At 44.4% G+C, this 26,090-nt stretch overlaps 2 protein-coding genes and 1 pseudogene across 4 annotated transcripts in view; 2 read left to right on the forward strand and 1 right to left on the reverse strand.

The window, feature by feature from the left end:
• AVL9 (AVL9 cell migration associated) overlaps positions 1–21,500 on the reverse strand; it is a 40,296-nt gene extending 18,796 nt beyond the window's left edge. The window contains exons 1-6 of one of the 3 annotated variants that reach the window (XR_009247291.1): positions 21,200–21,499; positions 6,196–6,316; positions 5,270–5,355; positions 3,525–3,596; positions 1,084–1,173; positions 262–328 (exon numbers count right to left, since the gene is read on the reverse strand). Coding sequence is in view for 2 of the 3 variants with exons in the window: in XM_058678259.1 (XP_058534242.1) it covers positions 262–328; positions 1,084–1,173; positions 3,525–3,596; positions 5,270–5,355; positions 6,196–6,316; positions 21,200–21,292 (529 nt within the window). In the remaining variant the exon portion in view is untranslated. Of the gene's footprint in view, positions 1–261; positions 329–1,083; positions 1,174–3,524; positions 3,597–5,269; positions 5,356–6,195; positions 6,317–21,199 lie in introns of all 3 variants that reach the window. The other 2 variants (XM_058678259.1, XM_004582383.4) reach the window with 2 other exon arrangements.
• On the forward strand, positions 1,483–2,139 carry LOC101528545 (transcription and mRNA export factor ENY2-like; annotated as a pseudogene).
• Positions 21,501–23,397: 1,897 nt separating the features above from the next.
• LSM5 (LSM5 homolog, U6 small nuclear RNA and mRNA degradation associated) lies at positions 23,398–25,882 on the forward strand. The gene is made up of 5 exons (XM_004582384.3): positions 23,398–23,518; positions 23,931–24,026; positions 24,293–24,320; positions 24,864–24,936; positions 25,608–25,882. The coding sequence occupies exons 1-5, from the start codon at positions 23,473–23,475 to the stop codon at positions 25,638–25,640; spliced, it is 276 nt and encodes a 91-aa protein (XP_004582441.1). The 5' UTR covers positions 23,398–23,472; the 3' UTR covers positions 25,641–25,882.
• The last annotated feature ends 208 nt before the right edge of the window (positions 25,883–26,090 follow it).

Here is a 26,090-nt window from a genome sequence, read left to right on the forward strand (position 1 = left end):
AAACCCAACCAATCTTTGTTATTATTTTGAAAAACAGAAATCTACCTTGTATAATTATAGTGGTAAACACAGCTACAAGCATGTTATGATAAGCCTTCTCAGTGTGAATCCTGGTGAAGAAAATAATTCAGGAAGATACAACAGCAAATACTGAAGGCCTCAGGTCCCATATGGAGGTTTAATTCTGATCATGAAGTTTTACATGCAACTCAATTTGCCAAACAAGAGGTTATCTCTTCTAATTGTAAAAAAGTTTCTTACCAAGATACACTTGGGATCCTTCTAATGAAGTTCCTCCCAGGGAACTATTCATATGCTCATAAAGCTCCTACAAAACACAGGATGCATTTACAATATTGTAGTATGATTTTAGGCAGTGAATTAGAAATATCAGAAAAATACTGCTTCCTCAACATTGGCATTCAACTTGGAAATAACATCTTGCTGAAATCTTGTCCATTTCCAGCACTCGTTCCTTCTCTTCAACAAATGAGCAATATCAGAAGAGATCTGGGCAGAAAGTGTGCGAAGCTACTCAGAGTACTCCTTTTCTTCACATTTGAGAGTCTGAATCATCTACGTGGTGATATAAATTATAAGGACAAAAGCCCTTAGGTTATTTTGTTTTCTAGCAGAATACCTAGCTGTTCCAACCTTCCCAGGATGCAGGAGAGACACATGTCCATGCATTGAGGGCAGGCTTCAGGAAAACATACTATCCATTTCAACAAAATAACCATGTCTTTTTCTGGCTTATATCATTGCAAGGTAGGAACCAGAACCTGTTATGTAAATATATCATGATGTTTATTAATAAGATAAGCAAATTTACAGAAGCAATGTAAAAGGACTATTGTCCATTAAGAGAAACATTTATGTTTCTTATTTGCAACTATTGCTTCATAGAAAATACAGGTTTGGCTAAATTTACTACATATTCTTTCAATGTTTCAATGCAAATGCCTTCTCAAAGAACGCTTTTCTTAAGCTAATAAATGATTATATCCCACAGTATTATAAATAAGATTTGCCTGACTTAGGACTTTAAAGTCTTTACCCAAACACACTGTAAAGGGTAGTTACCTTTAGAATGGAAATCTGGGAAAAATCCTTCTCTTCAAAATACGCATGTGTAATAAGCTGAAGCTTCGCTTGAAGTAAGCCATAGAGAGGCTTAAAGAAAAAAAAAAGATAGATGATCATTAGGTTGACAATAGTATGTGTATGAGTATATATTGCTATGTAAACATATAAGTACATGCGCACACACACAATCCTCCCAAAGTTTTAAATTTGAACAGGGACAAAAAAAGCAACAAACCTCAGTGCCACAGTTCTTTCTGGTTGCAGGTGTGAAGTGGCTAAAGCACTGACAATATAGCAGCTAGCAGTATGGGATCGGGAAATGCACGTTCTAGCTTTCTGTTTGCTTAGGTGCCCGAGCTACTGAGGTCTAAGTCTGGGTACTCCACGAGAGTGGTTAGAGAGATGAACAAAGATGCACAGATGAGAGTAGCGGTTAACCAAAAGTTGACAGAAACTGGAGAACATCTCCAAGAGTAGCTGCGAGCTAAATTAACTGGATGTGGTGGCAAAGGATCAACTGATGGCTCAGTATAAAGAGGTAATTAAAGAGAAAGGACTCAAACATGCTACTGTTGATGACTTGGTGGCTGAAATTACTCCAAAAAGCAGAGCCCTGGTACCTGACAGTGCACAGAAGGAACTCCTACAGAGAATAACAACATATTTTGGGCCCGGTGCCATGGCCTAGCGGCTCAAGTCCTCACCTTGAACGCGCTGGGATCCCATATGGGTGCCGGTTCTAATCCCGGCAGCTCCACTTCCCATTCAGCTCCCTGTTTGTGGCCTGGGAAAGCAGTTGAGGACGGCCCAAAGCTTTGGGACCCTGCACCCATGTGGGAGACCCGGAAGAGGTTCCTGGTTCCCAGCTTCGGAACAGCACAGCACCGGCCCGTTGCGGTCACTTGGGGAGTGAATCATCGGATGGAAGATCTTCCTCTCTGTCTCTCCTCCTCTCTGTCTCTCCTCCTCTCTGTATATCTGACTTGGTAATAAAAATAATAAATAAATCTTAAAAAAAAAAGAACATTTCTTGCTTAGCATGCCAGCCTTTAAGACTGTTCTATGATTTTCTTTCTGAAAATAAAACTTGCCATAAATTAGAGGTCATTTTCCCAAAATAAAACCCTTTTGTGTATAATGGTAAAATAAAACAAAAACAGTACGGGAATACACTTGCTGGGCTGGTCTAGCTCCAAAACTCCGGGCACTGAACTGCTCTACACCTGCTTGCTTGTCTGCAAATGGGTATACACACAAAAACAGCACACCCTTCTAGAAACTGTACAGTGTTGTGGTGGGTTAAGTCACTACCTATGATGCCATCATTCCACATGATGCAGTTTGAACCTCAGCTGTTCCACTTCTGCTCTGGCTCCTGGGTAATGCACTTAAGCAACTATCAGGACGCTGGCTACCCATGTGGAAGTCCCACATGGAGTGTCAGGCTCCAGGTTTTGACCTCCCCAGTCTCGGCCACTGTGACCATTCAGGGAGCAAATATCAGATGGAAGACTCTCCTTTTCTCCTCTCTCTAACTCTGCCTCTGAAGTAAATTTTTAAAAACATTTCTGTTCTTCAAAATCTTAACTGAGGGGGCCAGCACTGTAGTGTATTGGATGAAGGCACAGTGACACCAGGATCCCAAGTGGGAAAAGGTTTGAATCCCAGCTGTTCCACTTCTGATCCAGCTCCCTGTTAACAGCCAAGGAAAAGCAGCGAAAGACGGCCCAAGTGCTTGGGTCCTTGCACTCTTATGAGAGATCCAAGAAGCTCTGGTTGTAGCCCTGGCTATTGTGGACATTTGGAGAGTAAACCAGTGGACGGGTGATTTCTTTTTCTTTTTCTTCCTCTCTTTCTTTCAAATAAATAATAAGTCTTTACAAAAACTTGCTAAGGCCTACAGTATTATCAGATCTCCTTCCTCTTACCTAGGTTTTTGTGTGTGTGTGTGTGTGTGTGTGTGTGTGTAATTTATTTGAAAGGCAGATTTAGAGAGAGGAAAAGACAGAAAGGAAGGTCTTCCATCTACTGGTTTACTCCCTAAATGTCCACAACAGCCAGAGCTGAAGCCAGAAGCCAAGAACTTCCGGGTCCCCTACATAAGCGCAGGGGGCCCACTTCCATTGCTTTCCGAGATGTACTGGCAGGGAGCTGGGTCAAAATTGAAGCAGAGTGGACCCATACGGGATGTGCGCATCTCAGGGGGTGGCTCAGCTGTGACTCCGTAATGCTGGCCCCTTACCTAGTATGGAGAACAGGTACAAATGAGAGTACAGCTACTGAAAAGCTAAGAAAAAGATGCAAGAACATAAATAGTTAGCTCCTAATTTTAACATATTCTTGCTTTCATTCATAAATTGTGTATTTTAATAATGTCTGAGATTAAAATCTGACATGAAAGCTTAACATTCACACAAACAAATTACTAGTTTACTTACCAGCTTGCTTAGGACACAGACACTTTTCTGAACAGTCTCTCTGGTAACATCTGCTTGTCTTACTTTCAATGCCTATTACAAAAAATCATCATTAGAAATATTTCACAGCAATAATTTAAAAACTATTTCTTCAACACAAAAGCAGCAATTAAACAGGAGTTTCTCATATTTAGTAAATTAAAAAATGTACTTTTTGAGCATCTCAGAAAACATGTGTTGAAATAATAAGGGTCAGCCTAGGTGCTATGTTTCTATTAAAGAATTTGGTTTGGGTGAGATGATGTGTTTATTTCTTTTTATTGGAAAGGCGGAGAGAGGAGAGACAGAGAGAAAGATCTTCCATTTGCCAAGTGGCCACAACAGCCGAAGCTGGACCGATCTGAAGGCAGAAACCAGGAGCTTCTCCGGGGTCTCCCATGCAGGTACAGGGTCCCAAGGCTTTGGGCCATCCTTAGTACTCGACTACTTTCCCAGGTCTCAAGCAGGGAGCAGCCAGGATACGAACCAGTGCCCATATGGGATCCTGGTGCATGCAAAGTGAGGTCTTTAGCCACTAGGCTACCACGCCAAGCCCAAATAAATAATCATTTTTAAAAAGAAAGATTTTTAACTCATAAACAAAGATAGTGCTACATATAAGCCAACTAGGAAGTAGGGTCACTCATCCTGGTCTAGTTTAATTTACTTCTCAGAGCTATTATAATAATATGCCAGGCATGAGGTAGCAGTTAATTTAAAATCGACTGAAATCTTAGGGTATCTTCTAAGTGTCTGAAAGTCACTGTAAGTTAATTCTACTTTCCCAATAACACTGATTAAGCAAACAAAATACATAATGACACTCCATTTTTTAAAATTATGTACCAAACATTAGAAATAGAAAATTCAAGAAAACTATGAAACTTAAATACAGTATTTATTATTATTTTTTTTAATAAAAACAATATTTTATTTATCAAAAGGTAGATAAAGGGAGAAAAACAGGGAAAGAAAGAGCAGTGAATGAAGCTTCTCCCAGTAGTAAGCTCAGTCCCTAGTGCCTATAGAAACAAATGTTGTTCTCACAAAAAAAAACGGAATTTCCAAACATGTATAAGTAACAGACTTATTTTTCTTTTTTATTGGAAAGGCTGACTGACAGAGAGAACGAGAAAGAAAAATATCTTCCATCTGCTGGTTCATGTCCCAAGGGTTAGAACAGCTGGAGCTTTGCCAATCTAAAGCCAGGACCATATCCAGGTCTCCCATACAGATGCAGAGTCCCAAGGTACTGGGCCATGCTCTACTGATTTCTCAGGCCACAAGCAGGGAGCTGGAAGAGAAATGGAGCAGCCAAGACATGAACTGGCCCCTCTGTGATCCCGGAGCTGGCAAAGCAGGGCTTTAGCACTGAGCCTTCATGCCAGGCTCTCAGATAATTAATTTAAAAGAGCAGAGATGGTACCAACATTGAAATACAGTATTTTAAATAAAAATGGATAATTTAGGATTTACCTTCTAAAAGCAACACACCAAATATTATGATACAAACATGATTAAAACCACCAACATAAACTTGCAAAAATTTTGGTGTGTACTAATTGGTACTACCAGAAAAATAACCAAAAGTTGCATATAAAAATCTAAGACAGCAGTACTGGTACCACATGAAAACTAAAGATTATGTATTTCTATAAGAGACCAAAATCTAAGAAAAACTTTTGGAGATTTCCCCCTTTTTGTTTACCATTACTTATCTATCATACCTTGGCTTCAATTTGTCGATAGCAAGAGATACCATATACTGTGGCTCCATTTCCATTTCTGGGTGGTAAGTGAAAAAACACAGTATCTAAGACATAGAAAAATGTAAACACCAAGATGAAACACTTTCATCAGTAATGACATTTGAAGTCATCATAATGCAGTCATTAATACAAAAATGGTAACCGGAACTCATGTCATACTTATTTCCAACACATACTCACCACAAAAAAAGCCCGGAGGTTGAACTATAACAGGTCAAACTGAGACTACCATTATATAAAATGCTGTATAAGGAACTGTTCTAGATGAAAAGAAAGTAGTTATAAAAACCAACAACACTGGGGCTGGCCTTGGGGAGCGGCGGGTAAAGGCTGCTGTGGGGGCATTTTGGGGTGTGAACTAGAGATGGTATCTCTGTCTCTCTATGCCTCTTACACTGAATTTTATATATAAAACAGGCAATCAAACCAGGTTTAATTTGGTGGAGCTTCAATACCATGTAGCCATGGAGAGTGGTTAAATAGCTGGTGGCAGGATAGCCAGCCAGAACTTCACAGCACTCGTTTCTAGGGGGTACAAACAAGCTCTGCATGCAACAAGGGAGCCTGATAGTGCAGCATTGTGACAGTAACAGCTCCAGGGGCAGGAAACCAACATTTCAGTGCTTTCCTGAGTTCAAACCCAGTAAGTCTCCCGCTAGGTGCCCAGCAAGCTGAGCCCCTTGGTGTCCCTCTGAGAGGAGTCTGAAGACTAAGTGCAGGAAGTGCTCCCAGCGGCAGCCTCCCGACTCCGGCTCATCACTCACTCAACCACAGCTCTAGCAGGATGATCAAGGTCACCAGCCTCTGAGGGCCTCCAGTGCAGGACTAGTCATCTCCAACACAGCACAACCGCCCAAAGGACTACTAATGTTTCCATCACATACCTTCCTGGTAGTTGTGTGCACCATCTGGTAAGGCAAGGAAGGGCAAATATTTCCATTCTTCTGGTAAAATGTGGCTGTCATGTCCATCTCCCGGAATCAAGGGAGGATAGGAGAATTCAACCTAAAAGGATAAGCAAAGGTGGCTTATCAGAGTGAGCTGAACTGACAGAAGTGTGGACAACTCACACCTGTTGATAATATCTGACACTGTCAATCAGCCTCAGGCATGGTAGGAGAAAAGTAGCAATAGGAGGAAGCCCTGTAAGCCTTTCCCCTTTGCGATACAATGGCTTTAAGATGTCAAAGTACAGGGAGGCACATGGGAGCAGTGGTGATAACTGGACTGGAGAGTGAGATTTGAGAACTGTCATCAAACAGTACCTGGAGCAACAGCACCCAACTGAACCAGTAAAGCCAGCAGAGAGCCTGACTGGGCTGCTGCTTAGTCACAAGGGAGCTAACTGTAAAAGGCCTTGCCAATGACGATTTTTAAAGACGCCCCCAAAAAAGGAATGTACAGAGCGTAGTCACCAATCACACTTCTCGCTATCTTCTCTGTATATTTATCATGCAGGTATTATACTGTGCTTTGCCAAGCAGTGTGAGGGAAGCACTACGCAGCAATGCAGTAATATACACACATTTTCTAAGCTGATGTTATGGAGCTCTTCTGATAATTATCAAAAAAAGCTCTCTGGCTGGCACTATGGCCACCTGTAGCGTTGGCATCCCATACGGATGCTGGTTGGAGTCCTGGCCACTCCTCTTCCGATCCAGCGCCCTGCTAACAGCCTGGGAAAGCACAGAAGACAGCCAAAGCGGTTGGTTTCCTGCACCAAAGTTCCTGCCCCTGACTTCAGCCTGGCCTAGCCCCAGCTTTTGCAACCATTTGAGGGAACCAGTGGACAGAAGATCTCTTCTTTCGTTTCTTCCCTTTCTTTCTTTCAAATGTTTAAATTAAATGTTTAATGTTGACTGCTCAATACCATGTCAATTAATTCCATAACGATGTTAATTGTTGCAGATGGTATATTAGTGCTTTTATTTGACTGGGATGATACTCTGCTGTCTCTGCCCTCAGACCAGAGAGGGTCTACCCAATAAGTAGTTGGACTTGACTGGACTATAAGATGTTGGACTCTATGCTTGGCATATACTTGCAAAGAGGGAATTTCAACTGAACTTGAACTATGGTTATGCAACAAGGTGGAGGAACCCACCATGGGGGGAGGGTGGGGGGAGAACCAATCCAGGGGTTAAAACCAGCAGCTGATCGGAGTGATGGACTGTGGCGGGCACTGTGCTTACTAGTAGTACATGTAGGAGCCTGGACTGGGAATGCCTCAAAGTTTTTTTTAGGGGGATTCCCCTGAACAAAATGGAGGAATCAAAGCATTAATCAAAAAAAGATGGAAAATGGAGCAGATGAATCAACCACCTCAGCTTTATGCTTGCAGCGGAAAACTGGACAAGGGGAAACCCTAAGACGGACTATGTCAATCAGTGGACTCTGCACCAGCCTCATCATACCTGGACTGTTGCTGATGATATGTTGGTGCTTCTAATTGATCGAGGTGACGCTCTGCTGGCTCTGCCTACAAACCTGAGAGGGCCTCCCTAAGAGGCGGTTGAACTTGAACTGGACAAGTGGGATGCTGGACTCTGTATGGTGTAAACTTTTAATTAGGGAATCTCAACGGAACTTGAGCTGTGGTTATGCATCAAGGTGAAGGAATTCATGATGGGGGAAGGGTTTGGGGTGAAGGGGGGGGAATCCCAGTACCTATGAAATTGTGTCATGTAATGCAATGTAATTAATGAATAAATGAATATTTTTAAAAAATAATAATAATAATAAAAAAAAAATTCAGTAAAAAAAAAAAAAAAAAAGAATCCCAGATTCTATGTAATTACAACACAATGTCATTAATGAATAAATTGAATAAAAAAAATAAAAAAATAAAACTAAAAAAAAAGAATGAAATAGGTGAAAGAAAAGTGATTTAAATAAAACAGACTACTTGAAATCTTGTTTGGGCCAAAAAAAAAAAAAATAATAATAAATTAAATGTTTAAAAAAAAATCCCAACTTACATTTCTCAATTTAACAGTAAAAATCAAACAGGAAAATACATCATCAGGTTACACAACATCAAGGCCCCAATATATAATACTCTCAATGCTCACAATAATTATCACTACTGTTAGAAACTATAAGATTTTTAAAAAGATTTATTTTTATTGCAAAGTCAGATATACAGAGAGGAGAAGAGACTGAGAGGAAGATCTTCCATCTGTTGATTCACTCCCCAAATGGCCACAATGGCTGGAGCTGAGCCGATCCGAACCCAGGAGCCAGGAGCCTCTTCCAGGTTTCCCACCCAGGTGCAAGGTCCCAAGGCTTTGGGCCGTCTTTGACTGTGTTCCCAGGCCTCAAGCAGGAAGCTGGATGGGAAGCAGGGCCTCTGGGTTTAGAACCGGCGCCCATATAGGATCCAGGTACATGCAGGGCAAGGACTTCAGCCACTAGGTTACTGCGCCAGGTCCTAGAAACTATCAGAATTAATGTATAAATATATATTTAAAATGCACTCAGGAGGGGCTGGCATAGTGGTATAATAAACTAATCCTCCGTCTGCAGCACTGGCATCAAATGTGGGTGCTGGGTCAAGTCCTGGCTGCTCTACTTCTGACCCTTCCGATCCGGCTCTCTGCTGCCAGCCTGGGGAAGCAGCGGAGGACGGCCCAAGTGCTTGGGACTGCACCCACGTGAGACACCTGGAAGAAGCTTCTGGATCCTGGGTTCAGACCAGCCTAGCTTCAGCTGTTGAGGCCATTTGGAGAGTGAAACAGCACAGGGAAGATTCTCTCTCTCTCTCTCCTAACTGCCTTTCCAACAACAAAATTTTAAGAATAAAATAAAATATACTTGGCAAAGAAATGGTTTTTAAATAAATGTACAACTTCACGGACCCAAATTCTTATGAATACATCATGAAATACATTGCTCTTGAACAAACATTGCTCAACTTTATTTTTAACTTTGATGATGTAATTTGAACTAGTGAATTTTTACTTATCTGCTGAATAACATTAAAAAGATCATTAATGTTTGGACATCAGTGTGGGAAAACAAGCATGGTCATGTGACTGAAAATTGGTACAGCAAGTTAGAGGAAATTTGTCAGCATTAGAAGGACAACAACACATTCATCTGTTGCTAACCTGGAGCCACCCAGTAAGCAAGTGTCTCCACTTAAGTAAACAGACACATAAGGTTGAAAATAAAAGAAAACAAAGATTAAGTTCAGCCCATCACAGGGTGCCAACTAAGCATGAGATTGTTTTGCACTACCACCAGGTTACTCCAGGCAAGTTCTAAATCCTTAACCAATCAAATAACTTCTTTGTTCCTTTCCTACCCCTACTCATTCAGTGCAGTTCCAACTACTTCTGGCTTGGAGCCACCTGCTTCATGAAGCGTTATCTGCTCAAGTAATGCTTTAAAAGTTGAACTGCCAAAGTTTATATTTTAATACCTTTGACTCAGCATTCAGTTCTACAAATTTATCTCACAGATACTCTTACATATTCACAAAGGAATGTCCACAAATGTTTAATGTACTATTCCATAAAAACTGGAAAGCTAAATACTTCAAAACCATGAGCCAAAACAAACCTCCTTCCTTCCCCAGGAGTTCGTCTCAGGTATTTGCTCTGGTCATGAGGAGGTTACTAAGACACACACAGGTGCAAAAGGCACTTTGCAGGATGATAAAAGAACCTTAGCTCCAGACGATCCCGGTGGGCCCAAAGTAAGTTGAAAGGGTCTTCATAAGAGACAAGCAGAGAGACAGATGAAGATCATGTGCTACTGTCTTCGAAGATGATATCATGAAACCAGGCATACAGGTGACCTCTAGACTCTGGAGAAGACCAGAACATTCACTCTCCCCATTCCAGAAGAAATGGAATCCAGTAGACACCTTGATTTCTAGGCCAATAAAATTGATTTCCAAACTGTACACTTTGGAATGCTAATAAATGTGTGTTAGTTTAAGTCACCAATCAGGATAATCCGCTACAATAGCAAAAGAAAATATATACTTTTCAGTTTACAAAGTAGCATATCAATAAATACAGTATAGATCTTATCTAGATTCCATTTGAGCAAAACAGACTTTTTGTAAGTGAATTTTTAAAATGTGCTGGAGAAAAACATCATGGTATAGTAGCCTAAACCTCTCTCTGTGGTGCTAGCATCCCCTGTGGGCACCGGTTTGTGTCCTGGCTGTTCCACTTTGAATCCAGCTCCCTAATTATGGTCTGGGAAAGCAGCAGATGGCTCAAACTCTTGAGACCGTGTACCCACATAGGAGACCCAGGAGAGCTCCTGGCTTTGGATCAGCTCAGCTCCAGCCATTACAGCCATTTTAACACACACACACACACACACACACACACACACACACACCCACCCACCCAGGTCTACCTCTTCTGCAAGAAGGCAATCCGTTTTGCAGCAATTTTAGTTAGCTGGAAGTCAAGATACAGTAAATCATAAATATGTGTAGATTTTGCCTACATTCCATGGGTAAATTAAAGCTGTTCTAGCTGACTGAAATGTGTTTAGAATTTCACAGCTATCTTTCAGAACACAGCTCATTCATAGCTTGTACACTCTGCAGTGTGCTGACGGCTCTCTAGAATTCCTTTCTCCTCTGGTAGATTTGCTGCCAAAAAACACTTGCAATGGCTTCAAGTCAAAACAGTTACACAGTAGGTGTTGGTGGCATAGTGGTGAGCACAGCTGCCTTCCAAAACAGCTACACAAACTGCTTGATAGGTTCCCATGGGAAAATATGTCAAACATACTACTTTTATTAATTAATTAAACTTCTGGCTATTGACAAACTTCCCAGCTAAATCTTCAGAAGACATGCGAGTACATCTCCCCTTAACTCTGTCAGAATTTTTCACAAATTAGGAAGTGCTTGTGGTCATCTTTTATATAAAACCATATCAATTTTAAGGGCTATATGGTATTATTTGTTTAATCAACTATCTATTACTTACTGAACATAGCTTTTTTAAAATCAGTAAAGAGTTTTTAATACATTACTACAGTGTTCAATAGTATTCAAGTGGCTTAAGCTAAACATAACAACAACTGGGCTTTGTTTCCAAAGTCCAAATGTGCCTAAAGTCCTCTAGAACTTTCTAAATGATAGGCGCACCTGTCACTGTAACAGTCTCCAATCAACCACACCAAAGTTTACACAGATTACATGAATCCTGGTGGGAACCTCAGAGATTTTCAGGATTAGGGATGGTTACCCACAAAGACCAAACCTTGATTACAAAATAAAACTTTTACCCTCACCCCTTGACTTCCAGGGAGGGGTATCAAAGATGGAGTCAGTGGGGCATTCACATTTTCAACATGCAACAGATCTAGCAAACACGTCCCCACAGTATTCTTAAACTGTACAAATTACAAATATCTATCTACATGTAACCTACATTCATTGATCAAATCTTCAGATCCGGGTCACAGTAATACTTTACAAGTTGGCATGATTACAAATGGAGAGGAGGATCCTGGCTGCCTATGCAAAGGTGGAATCAACAAAGATGCTCTAATCACCAGAAACAAAAGGCACTTTTTCTAATTCTGAATGAATTATCAAGAAAGGGACACGTATGGTTGTCTTCCTAGATTAGCAAAAATAATCACATGACTCTTTGCACAGGCCAAAAATCAAACTGGTGTCTTTGAGTCAGATTCCGTTGACCACATCCTCAGAAAAAAAGACAGAAAACAAAGAAACACCACAAAACAAAAGAACACACTACTCTACTGTGAACTCTGAGTACTTTGGAGTTTTAAAGATTTATTTCTATTTGAAAGGCAAATTTACAGAGAGACAAGGAGAGGCAGAGAGAAATTTCTAACAGCCACAATGGCCAAAGTTGAGCCAAGAGACTCCTCAGGGTCTCCCACATGGGGACAGAGGCCCAAGGAGTCAGGCCATCCTTTGCTGGAGCAGCCGGGACACGAACCAGTGCCTGTATGGAATGCCAGGACTTGCAGGTGGAAGATTAGTGTGCTATGCCACTGTGCAGCCCCCGTTGGTTCTTTTAAAATGCAACATTCATTGCCCTGTCAAACATGCAAACAACAGAGGTCACAGTGGCAAACTACTGTCCCACAAAGGTGGCATCCAGGAGCCTCCGGGCGCTGACACAGTGGCTTCCGGAGGAGAGGACAGGAAGCTGTCCCAGCCTTCAGGCAGCCGTCCTGCCACCCTGCTTCCTTTCTAGGCATCCCAGAGTCTTGTCCCTTTCCCTGAGAAACACAATCTATCTGCTTCTTAACAGTCATAACGTTCTGAGCACCCTAACCAAGTCTCTGTCATGTTCTCCACTTAAAACAAGAGAAGTCCCAGAAGTCAAACACATATTTTCTCTCAACTGTGTTTTCTCTCCCAGATCTCTTGAAAAGTCAACATCATAATAAAATGGCTATTTTTCCTTTTCATTATATTGTAAAGCCAGTAACAAATCAATATATTTGTAAACTGTTGATTTTTGAAACAGCATGTGCTTCACATTCTTATCCCTCTGCCTGGGACAGTATTTTATGGCTGCACGCCTACACTGGATGCCCAGAGAAACGAAAGACAGAAACGGCACTACTGAGACTTTTCAATCAAAAAGAAATGGTTTGAAATAGAGAAAAGTATCTTATTCTAAATCATTTGCTTTTTTTTTTTCAAAGATTTTTTTTATTGTTATTGGAAAGCCGGATATACAGAGAGGAGGAGAGACAGAGAGGAAGATCTTCCATCCGATGTTTCACTCCCCAAGTGAGCCGCAACGGGCCGGTACGCGCCAATCCGATGCTGGGACCAGGAACCTCTTCCGGGTCTCCCACGCGGGTGCAGGGTCCCAAAGCTTTGGGCCGTCCTCGACTGCTTTCCCAGGCCACAAGCAGGGAGCTGGATGGGAAGTGGAGCTGCCGGGATTAGAACCGGCGCCCATTTGGGATCCCGGGGCGTTCAAGGCAAGGACTTTTAGCCGCTAGGCCATGCCGCCCGGCCCTCTAAATCATTTGTTTTTATGGATTTCAGTGAATAAAATGTTAATACTTACATTATATTTTACCTAAAATAGAAGTTTACTATTCTATATTTTTTTTCCTTGAAAGGACTTACTTTATGTATCAAAGGTAGAGTTACAGAGACAGCGAGAGCAGGATGGAGGGAGCGATCTTCCATTGACTGGTTCATTTCCCAAATGGCCACAATGGCAGGGGCTGGGCGAGGCAGAAGCCAGGAGCAAGCAGGTTCATTTGGCCTTTCATGTGGGTGCCAGGACATCCACTGCCTTTCCCAGGCACATAAGCAAGGCCTTAATTGGAAGCGAGCAGCCAGCCAGGACTTGAACCGGTATTCATACGGGATGCTGGCACTGTAAGTGGTGGCTTAACCTGCTCTACTACAGTGCCAATAGTATTCATATTCCTTCATATGGAGTACTGGATTATGAACAGGAAAATACATTTGACTGTTTAAAATGCATACTTTTTTTTGTCTAATTGTGAACGGTATTGCTGTAGTGAAACCAGAATGACATTGGTGCAGTGCTATACAGAAGAACATAACATCTTGTTGGTGTCAATACGGTGTACACACATGAAACAGTGTAACAGTGTTAGAGTAAAATACTGGACGATATTTCTTTTAAAGACATACTTTTTCTAGGAGAGAAATCTTTATATATGAAGGCTATAACTGAGAAACTCTACCAACAGGCATTCAGCTCCACGAAAATTAATGATACAGTTATACCGGATCTGAGAATAACTGGCACTGTTACAGGGACTTGGCAGTCACTAAAACATCAACATTTGCACAGATATAACTGACAAAATCAGAAATACCCTAGATATTCAGCAACACAGTTTGATGTCTAAGTAGTTCAGAAAAATAACTTCAAGTAGCAAACTAGCTTTGCAGAGCTACTTATATAAAACTAGAGAGCTTCATCTGTAATGCCTCTGATTAGAAACTCTCACTGAAAAGCAAAAAAAGGTGGGGGGAGCACTTGAGCCATCCTCCTCTGCCTCCCCAGGTCCAACAGCAGGGGACGTGTTCAGGAACACAGCAGCCAGGGCTCTAACTGGCACTCCGAGAAGGGCGGCAGCACTGCAGGCGGGGATTTACCTCACTGGATCACAACACCAGCTCCAGCCAAAATCTTTTCAAAAAGCCAAGCTGGGTCAGAGGCATGCACAACACATTTTATATTCAAATAAAAGAAACCGTCACAGTAGAAGTAGCATTTTCCATTAAGACAGTCACCCAAACTACCTAAAGTTGTGTTTAGGGACCAGCACTGTAGCATAGCAGGTAAAGCCACTGACTGTTAACCTGGCAATTCTCAGGGGTGCTACTCTGTGTACTGGCTGCTCTACTTCCAATGCATAACTTGCTGATGATCTGATAAAAAGTAGCAGAAGATGGGTCAAGTACTTGGGCACCTTCCACTCCAGTACAAGACTTGGAACAAACTTCTGTCTCCTGGCTACAGCCTGACAGAGCCCGGCTGTTACAGCCGCCTGGGTACGAACCTGCTGATGGAAGATCTCTGTCTCTCTCTTTCCTTGTAACTCTTTAAAAGTAAACAAATATAGAAAAAAAAAAAGAAAAAAGAAATAGGCCGGGCTGGTTAAGGTTGAAGCCAGGAGCTGGAAGCCCCACCCAGGACTCCCACGTGGGTGATATAAACCGTCATCAGCGGCCACCTCAGAACAGGGAGCTGACCTGGGCCTCAAACCAGGTGCACAACATGGATATGCGGGCCTCCCAATGAGAGCCTTAACTACTAAGCCAACACAATCAAAAAATTGATGTTGACATTCACAGGTAAAAATGACTAACATACAGCCCATACTTAGAGAAAAGGTGCAAAGATTTGATAACAAGAGAGTTCTTTGCAGCACTAACCAAACTAGTGAAAGGGACATAGCGCAGCAGCATAGTGGCCAACTCCTGGCCTCGCATGCACCGGGATCCCACATGCGTGTGGATTTGGGTCCCACCAGCTCAATCCAGCTTATTGCATGGGAAGTGGACTGAAAAACCAGAATGCCGGCTCGGCGGTGTGGCCTAGCAGCTAAAGGTCCTCGCCTTGAACACGCCAGGATCCCATATGGACGCCGGTTCTAATCCCAGCAGCTCCACTTCCCATCCAGCTCCCTGCTTGTGGCCTGGGAAAGCAGTTGAGGACGGCCCAATGCTTTGGGACCCTGCACCCGCGTGGGAGACCCGGAAGAAGTTGTCACAGCCTGTATGAAAACTTCCAGTGCTCTTAGCTGTTAATGCTGCTGTCTGGAGAGCTCAGACATTTTTATGATTTCAGCATACACAAAATCTGAAAAATTCCCACCAAGGTATTACAGCTTAAGAAGTAAAAGTGCTGCGGGAGACTAGAAAACGCATTCTCTCAGGACCAAGTTCCTTTAAAACCAGCAGCATTTAAAAGACACCTTGGGGCCCAGTGTGGTAGCCTAGCAGCTAAAGTGCTCACCCTGCACACACCTGGATCCCATACAGGCACTGGTGGCCCCACTTCCCATCCAGCTCCCTGCCTATGGCCTGGGAAAGCAGTCGAGCACGACCCAAAGCCTTGAGACTCTGCACCTGCATGGAAGACCCAGAACAAGCTCCTGGCTCCTGGTTTCAGACTGGCTCAGCTCTAGCCATCATAAACTTTTGGGGAGCGATCCAGTGGATGGAAGTTCTCTTTCTCTCCATAATTCTTCCAATTTTCAAAAAATACGCTCTAAATGTAATCCTCCACAGTTTTGTTGCTGCAGTTTCGAACTCTTAGCTTCCAATAAGAATCTCCACATCTCCTGAATGTTTCACATTATCACCACAAAATGCTGCCAAGAGCTGGTGCCAAATCAACATGCTTGGTGGAGAGCCATCGTTACCAAAACCTGACTGGCTCGGGGCCTGAAGGTAGCCAAGTGACTCTGCAACATTCTGCTACAGCCGGGGCCTTTCCCACGGGAACAGGCTGCTCACTGCCGGTTCTCACTGCCTTCCTGCCTCACTACTGCTAACACTTGTTCCTGTAACTTTTAGCAGCACAGACTGACAAGAAAAAATCTATTTGAAAATTAAACCTGCTGCCTATGTCTCCAAAATCATGAACCCTGTAATAAAAGTAGTCAAAATTCAAAAAGTGATTCCAATTTCTATAACCTTACTTTGAAAAATGATGATTCTCTACTGTGTTGAGTATTTATAAAAAAGTTCCAACTTACCCAGGAGAGAACTAGCTTATCTGACACAACCCGATTAAATCATGCACTGTAGCTTATGCTAGTCTGTCAAATATAGTTTACACATCAGGAAAAATACAACTCTGGAACTCAGAATCTGGGACAAACAAATTTACTATAAAGCTATAAACAGGTTATCTCAGGTCAGAGTCCGATTTCTGGTAAACCTTTTTTCTTTTTTTTGTAAAACACTTCTCTTTTATCAGGTAAACTTTTTTTAAAAACATTTCTTTTATTTTTATTACAAAGTCAGATATACAGAGAGGAGGAGAGACAGAGAGGAAGATCTTCCGTCTGATGATTCACTCCCCAAGTGAGCCGCAACGGCCGGTGCTGTGCCTATCCAGAGCCAGGAGCCAGGAACTTCCTCCAGGTCTCCCACGCGGGTGCAGGGTCTCAAAGCATTGGACCGTCCTCGTCTGCTTTCCCAGGCCACAAGCAGGGAGCTGGAGGGGAAGTGGAGCTGCTGGGATTAGAACCGGCGCCCATATGGGATCCTGGCGTGTTCAAGGCAAGGACTTTAGCTGCTAGGCCACGCCGCCGGGCCCTATCGGGTAAACTTTTAAGGAAGAAATTCCTTTGCTAAATGGTAGATAAAAAAATTGAAGAAGAAAAAAGCTGGCACAGATAAATACTTAAAAAAATGATTTTTAGTAACTTGGTAGGTAAATTACTTAAAATATGCTACATGTTAAACATCTCAATAAACTCAAAACTGCCTCGGGGAACAAGTTCCCTACAGAATGCACTCTCACAGGTTATTCAAACACAAGTGACGGGGAAAAGACCATACGTGTCCATTTTAGGCAAAGGAATTTTTCATCTAAAAAGAGGTGGAAAAAATGAGTCAACAAGACGAATGGACGTCTTCTACAGGTGCAGCTGGATTAGCATATCTGCCACAGACTGACTGTACTTGTGACAGAAGATGGTTCTCACCTTGTAGTTCAGGTGAAAAACCAAAGTAAATGATCATGCTTAGCCAAGCAGAACGCTGAAAAGCCTTACTTCTAAACAAAGATTTTACTTCAGAACACTTGAATCTAAAGCTTAAAAATCACAAACAAGAATGGGAGTCTGGGCCATGCATTTTCATCCTCTATACTGCAGGGAAAACCTTACAATGGAATGTGAGATATCTCATTAATCCATCCTTGGGAAAACCTTCCAGATTACAGCCTCTGACAACACCTGCTAACCTGGTTTAAAAGAAGAGAATGATCTAGAATGACCATTCTTTTTTTATTTATTTTTATTGAAAGGTGGATATACAGAGAGCAAGATCTTCCGTCCTATAGTTCACTCCCCAAGTGACCGCAATGGCTGGAGCTGAGTCAATTTGAAGCCAGAGCCAGGAGCACTTTTGGGTCTCCCACATGGGTGCAGGATCCCGTCCTCAACTGTTTTCCCAGGCCACAAGCAGGGAGCTGGATGGGAAGCGGGACACCTGGGAACCGGCACCCATATGGGATCCTAGCGTGTGCAAGGTGAGAACTTTAGCCACTAGGCTACTGTGCTGGACCGTCCAAACTCCATTTGTAAGAAATGACTCAAAAACAAAGACCCTGAGACTGACCCCACCAGCCTGGACTCAGGGCCCCCTTGAATGCCTGATTACCTAGTACCACCTCAACTCTCCTAGGTCTTCCCCCTGAAGGCTCACTTGCCTAAGTAAGCTTAGAGACCGTCAGGTTCAAACAATGCCCTGAGGCATGTATCCCTGGTGTCTGCTTCCCTGATGTGGCACTCCCCATTCCCCCTCAAGCATACAAAGACACGCCCCTTCCCTTGTTCTCTCTCTCCTCTTCTCCTGGTCCTCCACTCCACTCTTCTATCTCCACTCCTGCTTTCTCTCTGCCCCACAGCTACTTCCCCTGCGGAAATAAGGACCTCTGGTGTGGCTCGCTCCTTGTGTTTGGCGTCTTGCGTTTTTGGAAAAAAGCTAACACCATTAAGCAACAACAAGAAACTAACAGAATTACTAGTGAGTCATAGTTTTTCAGAGAAAACCTAGTAATTCCATTAAAATCATTAAATCTTAGCTCTTGAAAAAGCAACAGAACACAAATGTAAAAATGGTTTATTAGGCCTAGTACAGTAGCCTAGCAGCTAAAGTTCTCTCCTTGCATGCGCTCGGATCCCATATGGGAACTGGTGCATGGTCTGGCTGCTCTGCTTCCCATCCAGCTCCCTGCTTGTGGCCTGGGAAAGCAGTCGAGGACGGCCCAGAGCCTTGGGACCCTGCACCCACGTGGAGACTCGGAAGAAGCTCCTGGCTCCTGCTTGGAATCAGCTCAGCTCTGATCACTGCAGCCACTTGGGGAGTGAATCAACAGACGAAGATCTTCCTCTCTTTCTCTCCTCCTCTCTGCATATCTGACTTTCCAATTTAAAAAAATTTAAAAAGAAATAAACCTTTTTTAAAAAGAGAGGTGGAGATGTATGCATTTATTTTTCAGCGAGTATACAGTTTTGTTGGAGATGTTGAAAAAGTTTTGGGTATAGATGGGGTGATGGCTAGGCAATCTGTGCCTCTTTAATGTCTCTGAATTGTACATTTGTGAATGGAAAAAAATGATAAATTTGGGCATATGTATTTTAAAAACAGCAAGAGATATCATTATAATGAGTAGGGACACCTGGATTTCGATGTTAGTGCCACAGTGGCTCAAGTCACTTAGCTGGTCTGGATTTGGTTTGCTCATCCGGGCACTGAAGAGAGTGTGTTAAGATGATCGCCAACAAAGTCAGCCAGGTTGGGATTCTTAAAAAGAATGTGGGAGAAGGAAAGGAGACGGTCAAGCGTAGTTATGCAACCTGGACTTGGTCACGGGGCTGCGATGACAAGTCTCCCAGTCCTACCTACTCCCAGCTGGTCTCCATTTCAGAAAACCAGTCACGTTACCTCAGGGCACACACCGAGAACAAGGTAGAGACCACACACTCACAGGGCTGATTCCGCCCAAAGTGCCTCTTGGATCATGTTTCTAGGCAGCTTTACACTTTTTGTCTGACATGTTTTTTTTCCTTTCTGGAAACATGAATTGTACTAGTTTCACTAACAAAACAGCAATCTTGACTTCAGCTCACAGCAAAAATTAAGAGATTTGATTCTGTCTCTATCCATCTAGATTTCTCTTTTCTTATCCAAAGCAGTATACACCACACATTTGCCCTGAAAAACTCCTGAAAGGCCAGAGCAGAATGAATACCTATAGCACAGGATGCAATTCTAGGTCTTTTTCCAAGTCTGCTTGGCAGCGTGACCTTGACAAGGTCATTCCACCTCCTCAAAAGTGTCAATTACTCCCTGGACATGTACAAAAAGTTGCATGGCAATTATTACATTGAAACATTTGGAGTTTTAAAATACGTTCACATACTGAAATATCTGCTGCTGACGGACACCACCTTTGCATATTATGGACAATCTGAAATCACTCTCTGTCCATGATCACACCTGGCACTGCAACACAGCATGTAACGCCGCTGCCCATGATGCCAGCATCCCATGTGGGTGCTAGTCAGTGTCCTTCCTGGAAAAAGCAGTGCAAAATGGCCCAAGTGTTTGAGTCCCTGTCAACCACCAGAGCGACCCAGATGAAGCTACTGGCATTTTGTCAGTATCTGGGGAGTGAAACAGCAGACGGAAGTTCTCTCTCTCTCTTCCAAAACAGATAAATCTTAATCAAAAAATAAAGACTTGGATTTACTGTTCTGAGATACAATCTTTTCAAAGCACAGTGAGCAACACTACTTCCTCCTTGGCGTCTTTCTACATCGTTATGCAATGAACGAGGAATATAATGTTTTAAAGTGAAGCAGTCTTTAAAACACACGACACAGCCCTCTGTCCACTTCCTTCACCACTTTTGCTAAAATCCTTTAATGAACTTAACTCTTGCCAATATCCCTTCTAAAATATTAGTATTTCTTTGTGTGTGTGTGTGTGAAGGGCAAGAAAACAAGCATTATTGCCAATGGTGGAAATCATTATTTTTGAATTCTTTAAAAAACCATTTTAATTTACTGTTCATTAGCATATCATGACATCATTGCCTTCCGGTGTTGGCTGGCCTGTGACAGAAATCCGGTTTCTGTCTTGTTCCTTTGCCTACAAGACCTACACAACGCATGTTCCATTTCAGACCCTGGATTCAACGGTTTGTAAAGTTAAGTCGAACAACACCTTTCTATTTGCACACTGTGCTTAGTAAATACACCTGCCATTATCGCAACTGGTTGGGGGAGGTCCACTTCCCCACAAGCGCCAGCTCCGGCCTTGATCCTACAGCACCCCCCAGGGCCCAAGGGGGACGGGTCAAGTCTAGCCATCCCAGGACGGCCGCTCAGCCCTCCAGCCCATCCACAACGCAAGTCCACCTCCCCAGAGGTGCATTCCACCTGCCGCAGCGGACGCTCACGACACTCGCTATAAAGTGACAACAGGGTGCCGGCACTCCATGTTTCTCAAGATTTCCATTTGCAAGGGACGAGTTGGGGGAAAAGAAAGGCCCGTCTTGTGTCCCTCGCTCTCACGCCCTCTCCCCCTCCGCTGCCCGTCCCAGTGTCCAGGGGCAGAAGAAAGAAGGGCCAGTGGGGAGGAGGAGGGCAGGTGGCGCCGCGGGGGACGGGCCCCTTCCTCACCTGGCAGCCCTTCTTGTGGTGAAAGCCCACCACCACGATGTGCAGGACGGGCCCCCGGGGGCTGCCATCGCTGCCCCTCCCGGCCGTCTCCATGAGGAGCCACCGCGGGCCCTCACCGCGACGGCCTGAACCGCTGAAGGCTGCGGGCCTACGGACCTCGCGGGCCCCGGAGGACGCAGCGCGGAGGGCGGCAGGTGTCAGCGAGGACGCCTCTAGAGGGCCGCGCACCCGGGGCCCGCGGCCGCACTTCCTCCATCCGCTTCCGTAGCTTCCGGGCTGTCACCTGACTCGAGGCCGCCGCCGGCGTGGGGGGTGGGGTCTGCCGGCGGGGGCGGGGCTGACGGAGACCAGGACCAATGGGAAGGGGTCTACGGGACGGGGGCGGGGCTTGCGAGGTTTCCCTTGCACCTGCTCTCTTTGAGTTGGATCTCTAAGGTCTTTGGCTTCTCTTAAATTTCCTTCCTTTCACATATCTAATAACACGCAGCTTCTTAATTTGTTATTCAATCTTGGATTGTTTACTCGAGGTTTATTGTGTTTCAATTTTTCTTTCTTTTCACTTGAATATGTAAAGCAGTTGGGTGCAATTTAAGACCTGAAGCAGGATGTTGTTGACAATAAAGAAAGCTTACATGGAAACAGTGTAAAATTATTTCACCACTGCACTTTCTTTTTTAAATTGTTTACATTCTGTCTAATATTCTGCAAAATATATGAGCTCTGTTATCAGAAGGCTTTAGAAATAACTTTACTGATTGCACTACACGTTTTAATTCAATTCAGTAAATCTCATATCATTTTAAAGGGAATACTAACAAAACAAGCAAGTTTTATCGAGTGCAGTTTTGTAACAAACTGAAGCATAGTGCTTCAACTAGAACTTGGTATTGTTACCATAACTGACTATGAAATTCCCTTAACTAGTTGCACATCCCTTAGTTTAGGTAATTTTAACATTTATTTTTCACTTCTGGTCTTGAGATGTAACACTTCCATTCTGTCCTAAGCATAACTGAAAATAACAGTAGACTTTCTAAGTCAAGCGTAGCTTCTATGATTCAGTAGAATTATTCTTTTGGTAAGAGTTATTTATTTGGAAGGCGGAGTTATACACACACACACACACACACACACACACACACAGCAACAGTGAGAGAAAGAGAGAGAGAAGCGATCTGCTGGCTCATTTCCCAAAAGGCTGTAACAGCCAGAGCTGGGCCAGGCAAAGCCAGGAGCAGGGAACTCCATCTGGGTCGCTGGGGCTCCAGGCGCTGCAGCAGCTTGGGCTGCTTCCCCAGGCACAATAGCAGGGAGGTGGATCTGAAGTGTAGCAGCTAGGACTTGAACCAGTGCCCATGTGGGATGTGGCATCACCTGTGTCTGCTTAAGTCACTGTGCCAGCCTCCGGGGGGATTATATAAATGCTAATTTAAAAAATGGCAGAAACAATATGGACATAATAGTATTACCCACTTCCCTATACCCCCTGAACCTTTTTTTTTTGTTAACCATAATTAACTATGTAAAGATTGTCAACAACTATACAATAAAATAAAATAAAAAAATGGCAGAAATGTTTCAAGGTGTTACGATTTCTTTTCTATATTAGGAAGTTCTTGGTATTGACCCAGAACGTGCGTGGAACTATATGCCACTCCATGTTTACTGGATACAGTCACTGTTTTTGCCCATGAGGACGTCTGATACACATACCTAGAATTAAAATACTTTAAAACGCATAAAGACAGGCCATCTTAGAATTCTGTAGGGTGCTAGTGCAAACATGAGCTAATTCATTGTTCGTTTTATTCATTTTCTGATTTTAAAAAACTCAGCAACTGTTTCACAAATCCCTGCATCACTTTAGATACCAACCAACAAACAAATAAACAAAGAAAACCTCAAGAAAATGAGGAACCTGGCCAAACCGTGAATGGTGGCGGGAAATACGAATTGACTTTTATCGGTCTTTAGAATTTTGTGTGAAGACGAGAAGCAACTCTGCGGGACACTAAGCGAAAGGTTTTCCACAGCTGGCTGCCCTGTGGGGTGGAGGACCAGTTCTCGACGAGGTGGACAGCAGGCGGCCGCCACTGCAGGAACCCGAGGAAACCGCCGGGCCGCCCGTGGAAGAACGCGAGCGAACACCCGCCTGCTGGCCCAGCTCGGCTTGCGATTGGTCGGGCCTGCCGGGCAGCGCCGAAAGGCGCAGGCGCGCTCTTTTAAAGTCGCCGTCGGTCGCTGCGGGACGCAGGCCCCCTTCCGGCGTCGCCATGGCGGCTAACGCTACGACCAACCCGTCGCAGTTGCTGCCGCTGGGTAACGGGGGGCCGGGGCGGGAGGCTGCACTCGGGGGGCGCCGGCCTCGGAACAGGGTGGGGGAGCCCCTCGCGGCTCGGCTCGGCTGGGCTCCCGCGTCCCTGCCGCCGCGCGTGGACGGGAGAGTCCCGGGACGCCCGGAGCCGAGCCGAGTCGAAGGCGGGAAAGGGCGCTCCGAAGCCGGCGTTAGGATCCCTCGCCCCAAAGGGAGGGCCGCGCTGTGGGGTGTCGGGCTGGGCGAGAAGGCCGCGCGCCCCGCTTGCCATTCCCTCCGCCTTCCCTGCACTGAACGAGCAGTGTCCGGCTTGCCCGGCAGTGAGCTTGGGTTAGCATCTGGAGCGTGTTCTGCACCCAGTAGGCGAGCAGCAGGTGCCTGTGTGTGTGTAATCCCACTCTGCTCCCCTTGACACAGAGCTGGTGGATAAATGCATAGGCTCCAGAATCCACATCGTGATGAAGAGCGATAAAGAAATTGTCGGCACGCTCCTGGGTTTTGATGACTTTGTCAGTATCCTTTTCCAAACTTGGCCGCTGTGGCTGTGTTTTGTCTTTTGTTTGCCTTCCCCTAACCGTCTCCCAACCTAGAACCCTAGTCGGCCAGCGTGTTGCTGAGGGTTTGTGATAAACACCAGCTCATTTCCAGGGCTCCGGCAGTGTTTGCGGAGATGCCAACAGCCGGCCTGCTGCATTCGAGCCGCTTTGGGTTCAAGGTTGCACCCAGAGTTGGCTTTGCACCTGCTGGGATTTGTATATCCTTAACGCTGCCTCTCTCAGATATGGTATTAGAAGATGTTACCGAATTGTGAGTACTGGTAAAAAGGAAGAACACAACACCGGTAGGGGGGAGTGTCTCTGTTTAATCAGAGACTTTGTTTTTATACTACTCGGCAAAGTTACATAAGAACGTTAGGACATTATCTGCTGTAATGGAAGACACATTTCATTGACAGAAGCTAATAAAAGTTGTGCTCATTGTGAATCCCTAGGGAACCGGTGTAGGTAAAAACATGTGGGGGTTTTAAGATACCACTTCAACGGTCTGCGCATGTCGCATGTCGGCACTGACCTGTCACAGTGCCAGCGAGGACTGCTGGTTGCTTTCACACTTGGCATTGGTTACACACCGGCTTAGGTCTTACAGCTGTCAGACCCCTCTGTTACCCATAGATTCTTGTGGTAAAGAATTTGCCCATGGGAAACTTTTATTTCTGAAGCTTACCTGTACAATTGCTGAAGTTCAATTTCTATGCAGAAATGAATGTTTTTTTAGAGAGGAAAGGGAGCCCCCAAGCCCCCCCCCCCCCGTTGCCACTGTTAATGCTTTTGTTCTGTTTTTAATCTGTAGTGAAATCACACCAGAAGGAAGAAGGATCACTAAACTAGATCAAATATTGCTAAATGGAAATAATATAACAATGGTAAGACGCCCCCCCCACTTAAAGCTGTTTTATTTAGATGTTGGTCTGTCATGATCGCAGGGCAGGGATTACAGAGCCAGCTGGGGAAGCCGTGACTGACCTCCAGTGGCTCCGAGGATGGGGGAGATACCCTGAGGGCAGGACCCCAAAGCCAAACTCTTAGGCACTGTTGTTGAGACACTGAGTGTTATTGGGAACCAGCAGTGAATCTCGATGACTGGGGACAGAGAGATGGGGAGAGACACGGTGGCCTTGATGACTGGGGACGGAGGGGGAGAGGCATGGTGGCCCTGGTGACTGGGGACGGAGGGGGAGAGGCACAGTGGGCCTGGTGACTGGGGACGGAGGGGGAGAGGCACGGTGGCCCTGGTGACTGGGGACGGAGGGGGAGAGGCACGGTGGCCCTGGTGACTGGGGACGGAGGGGGAGAGGCACAGTGGGCCTGGTGACTGGGGATGGAGGGAGAGAGGCACGGTGGCCCTGATGACTGGGGACGGAGGGGGAGAGGCACGGTGGCCGTGGTGACTGGGGACGGAAGGGGAGAGGCATGGTGGCCCTGGTGACGGGACGGAGGGGGAGAGACACGATGGCCTTGCTGGCTGAGGAGCAGTTGGCAGGTCTGTAGGTGCAGTGGTGTTTTTGTTGATCAGTCTTTTTCTCCTCCTGCACAGCTGGTGCCTGGAGGAGAAGGGCCTGAGGTGTGAGCGCCTGCCTTGCCTTCCGCTGGTTCCTGTGCTGTCTTAGGATGGCAACAACACAACTGTTATTGCATTTGTTTTGTTTTGTTTTTTAACTTTTTAATGTTTCTATCCTGGAAAGCTGAGTTTCCCGTTAAAGGGAAATGCTTTTAAGATATAGTGTATGTCCATTTTTTGTAAGTTAATCATGATTATTTTGGAAAAAGATTTTTTTTGAAGACTAAAAAAATAAAGGTGTTTTTTGTGAACCGTTAACTTTACTTGTTATATTGCAATATGAAGGTAACCAAGATAATTGTCTTGCCACTTTCTTATCTATCAGTTAATGTGTCTGCCTTCTCATTTATATGACCACTTGGTTTTAAAGCAGAAATTACGCCAAGTGAAATGGTGAGCTGTGGTTTTAAAACCCTGAACTGACTAGTTAGGAGATTCAGTTATGATTCTGATGTTTTT

This window comes from Ochotona princeps, chromosome 20 (genome assembly GCF_030435755.1).
Source record: "Ochotona princeps isolate mOchPri1 chromosome 20, mOchPri1.hap1, whole genome shotgun sequence".
Lineage (NCBI taxonomy): Eukaryota > Metazoa > Chordata > Mammalia > Lagomorpha > Ochotonidae > Ochotona > Ochotona princeps.

Bases quoted from the DNA above. Each gene is read 5' to 3' on its own strand.
- LSM5 (XM_004582384.3), top strand. From the start codon at position 23,473: ATGGCGGCTAACGCTACGACCAACCCGTCGCAGTTGCTGCCGCTGG. The intron at 23,519-23,930 runs GTAACGGGGGGC...CCCTTGACACAG, and splicing joins GTCGCAGTTGCTGCCGCTGG to AGCTGGTGGATAAATGCATA. The intron at 24,937-25,607 runs GTAAGACGCCCC...CCTCCTGCACAG, and splicing joins ATGGAAATAATATAACAATG to CTGGTGCCTGGAGGAGAAGG.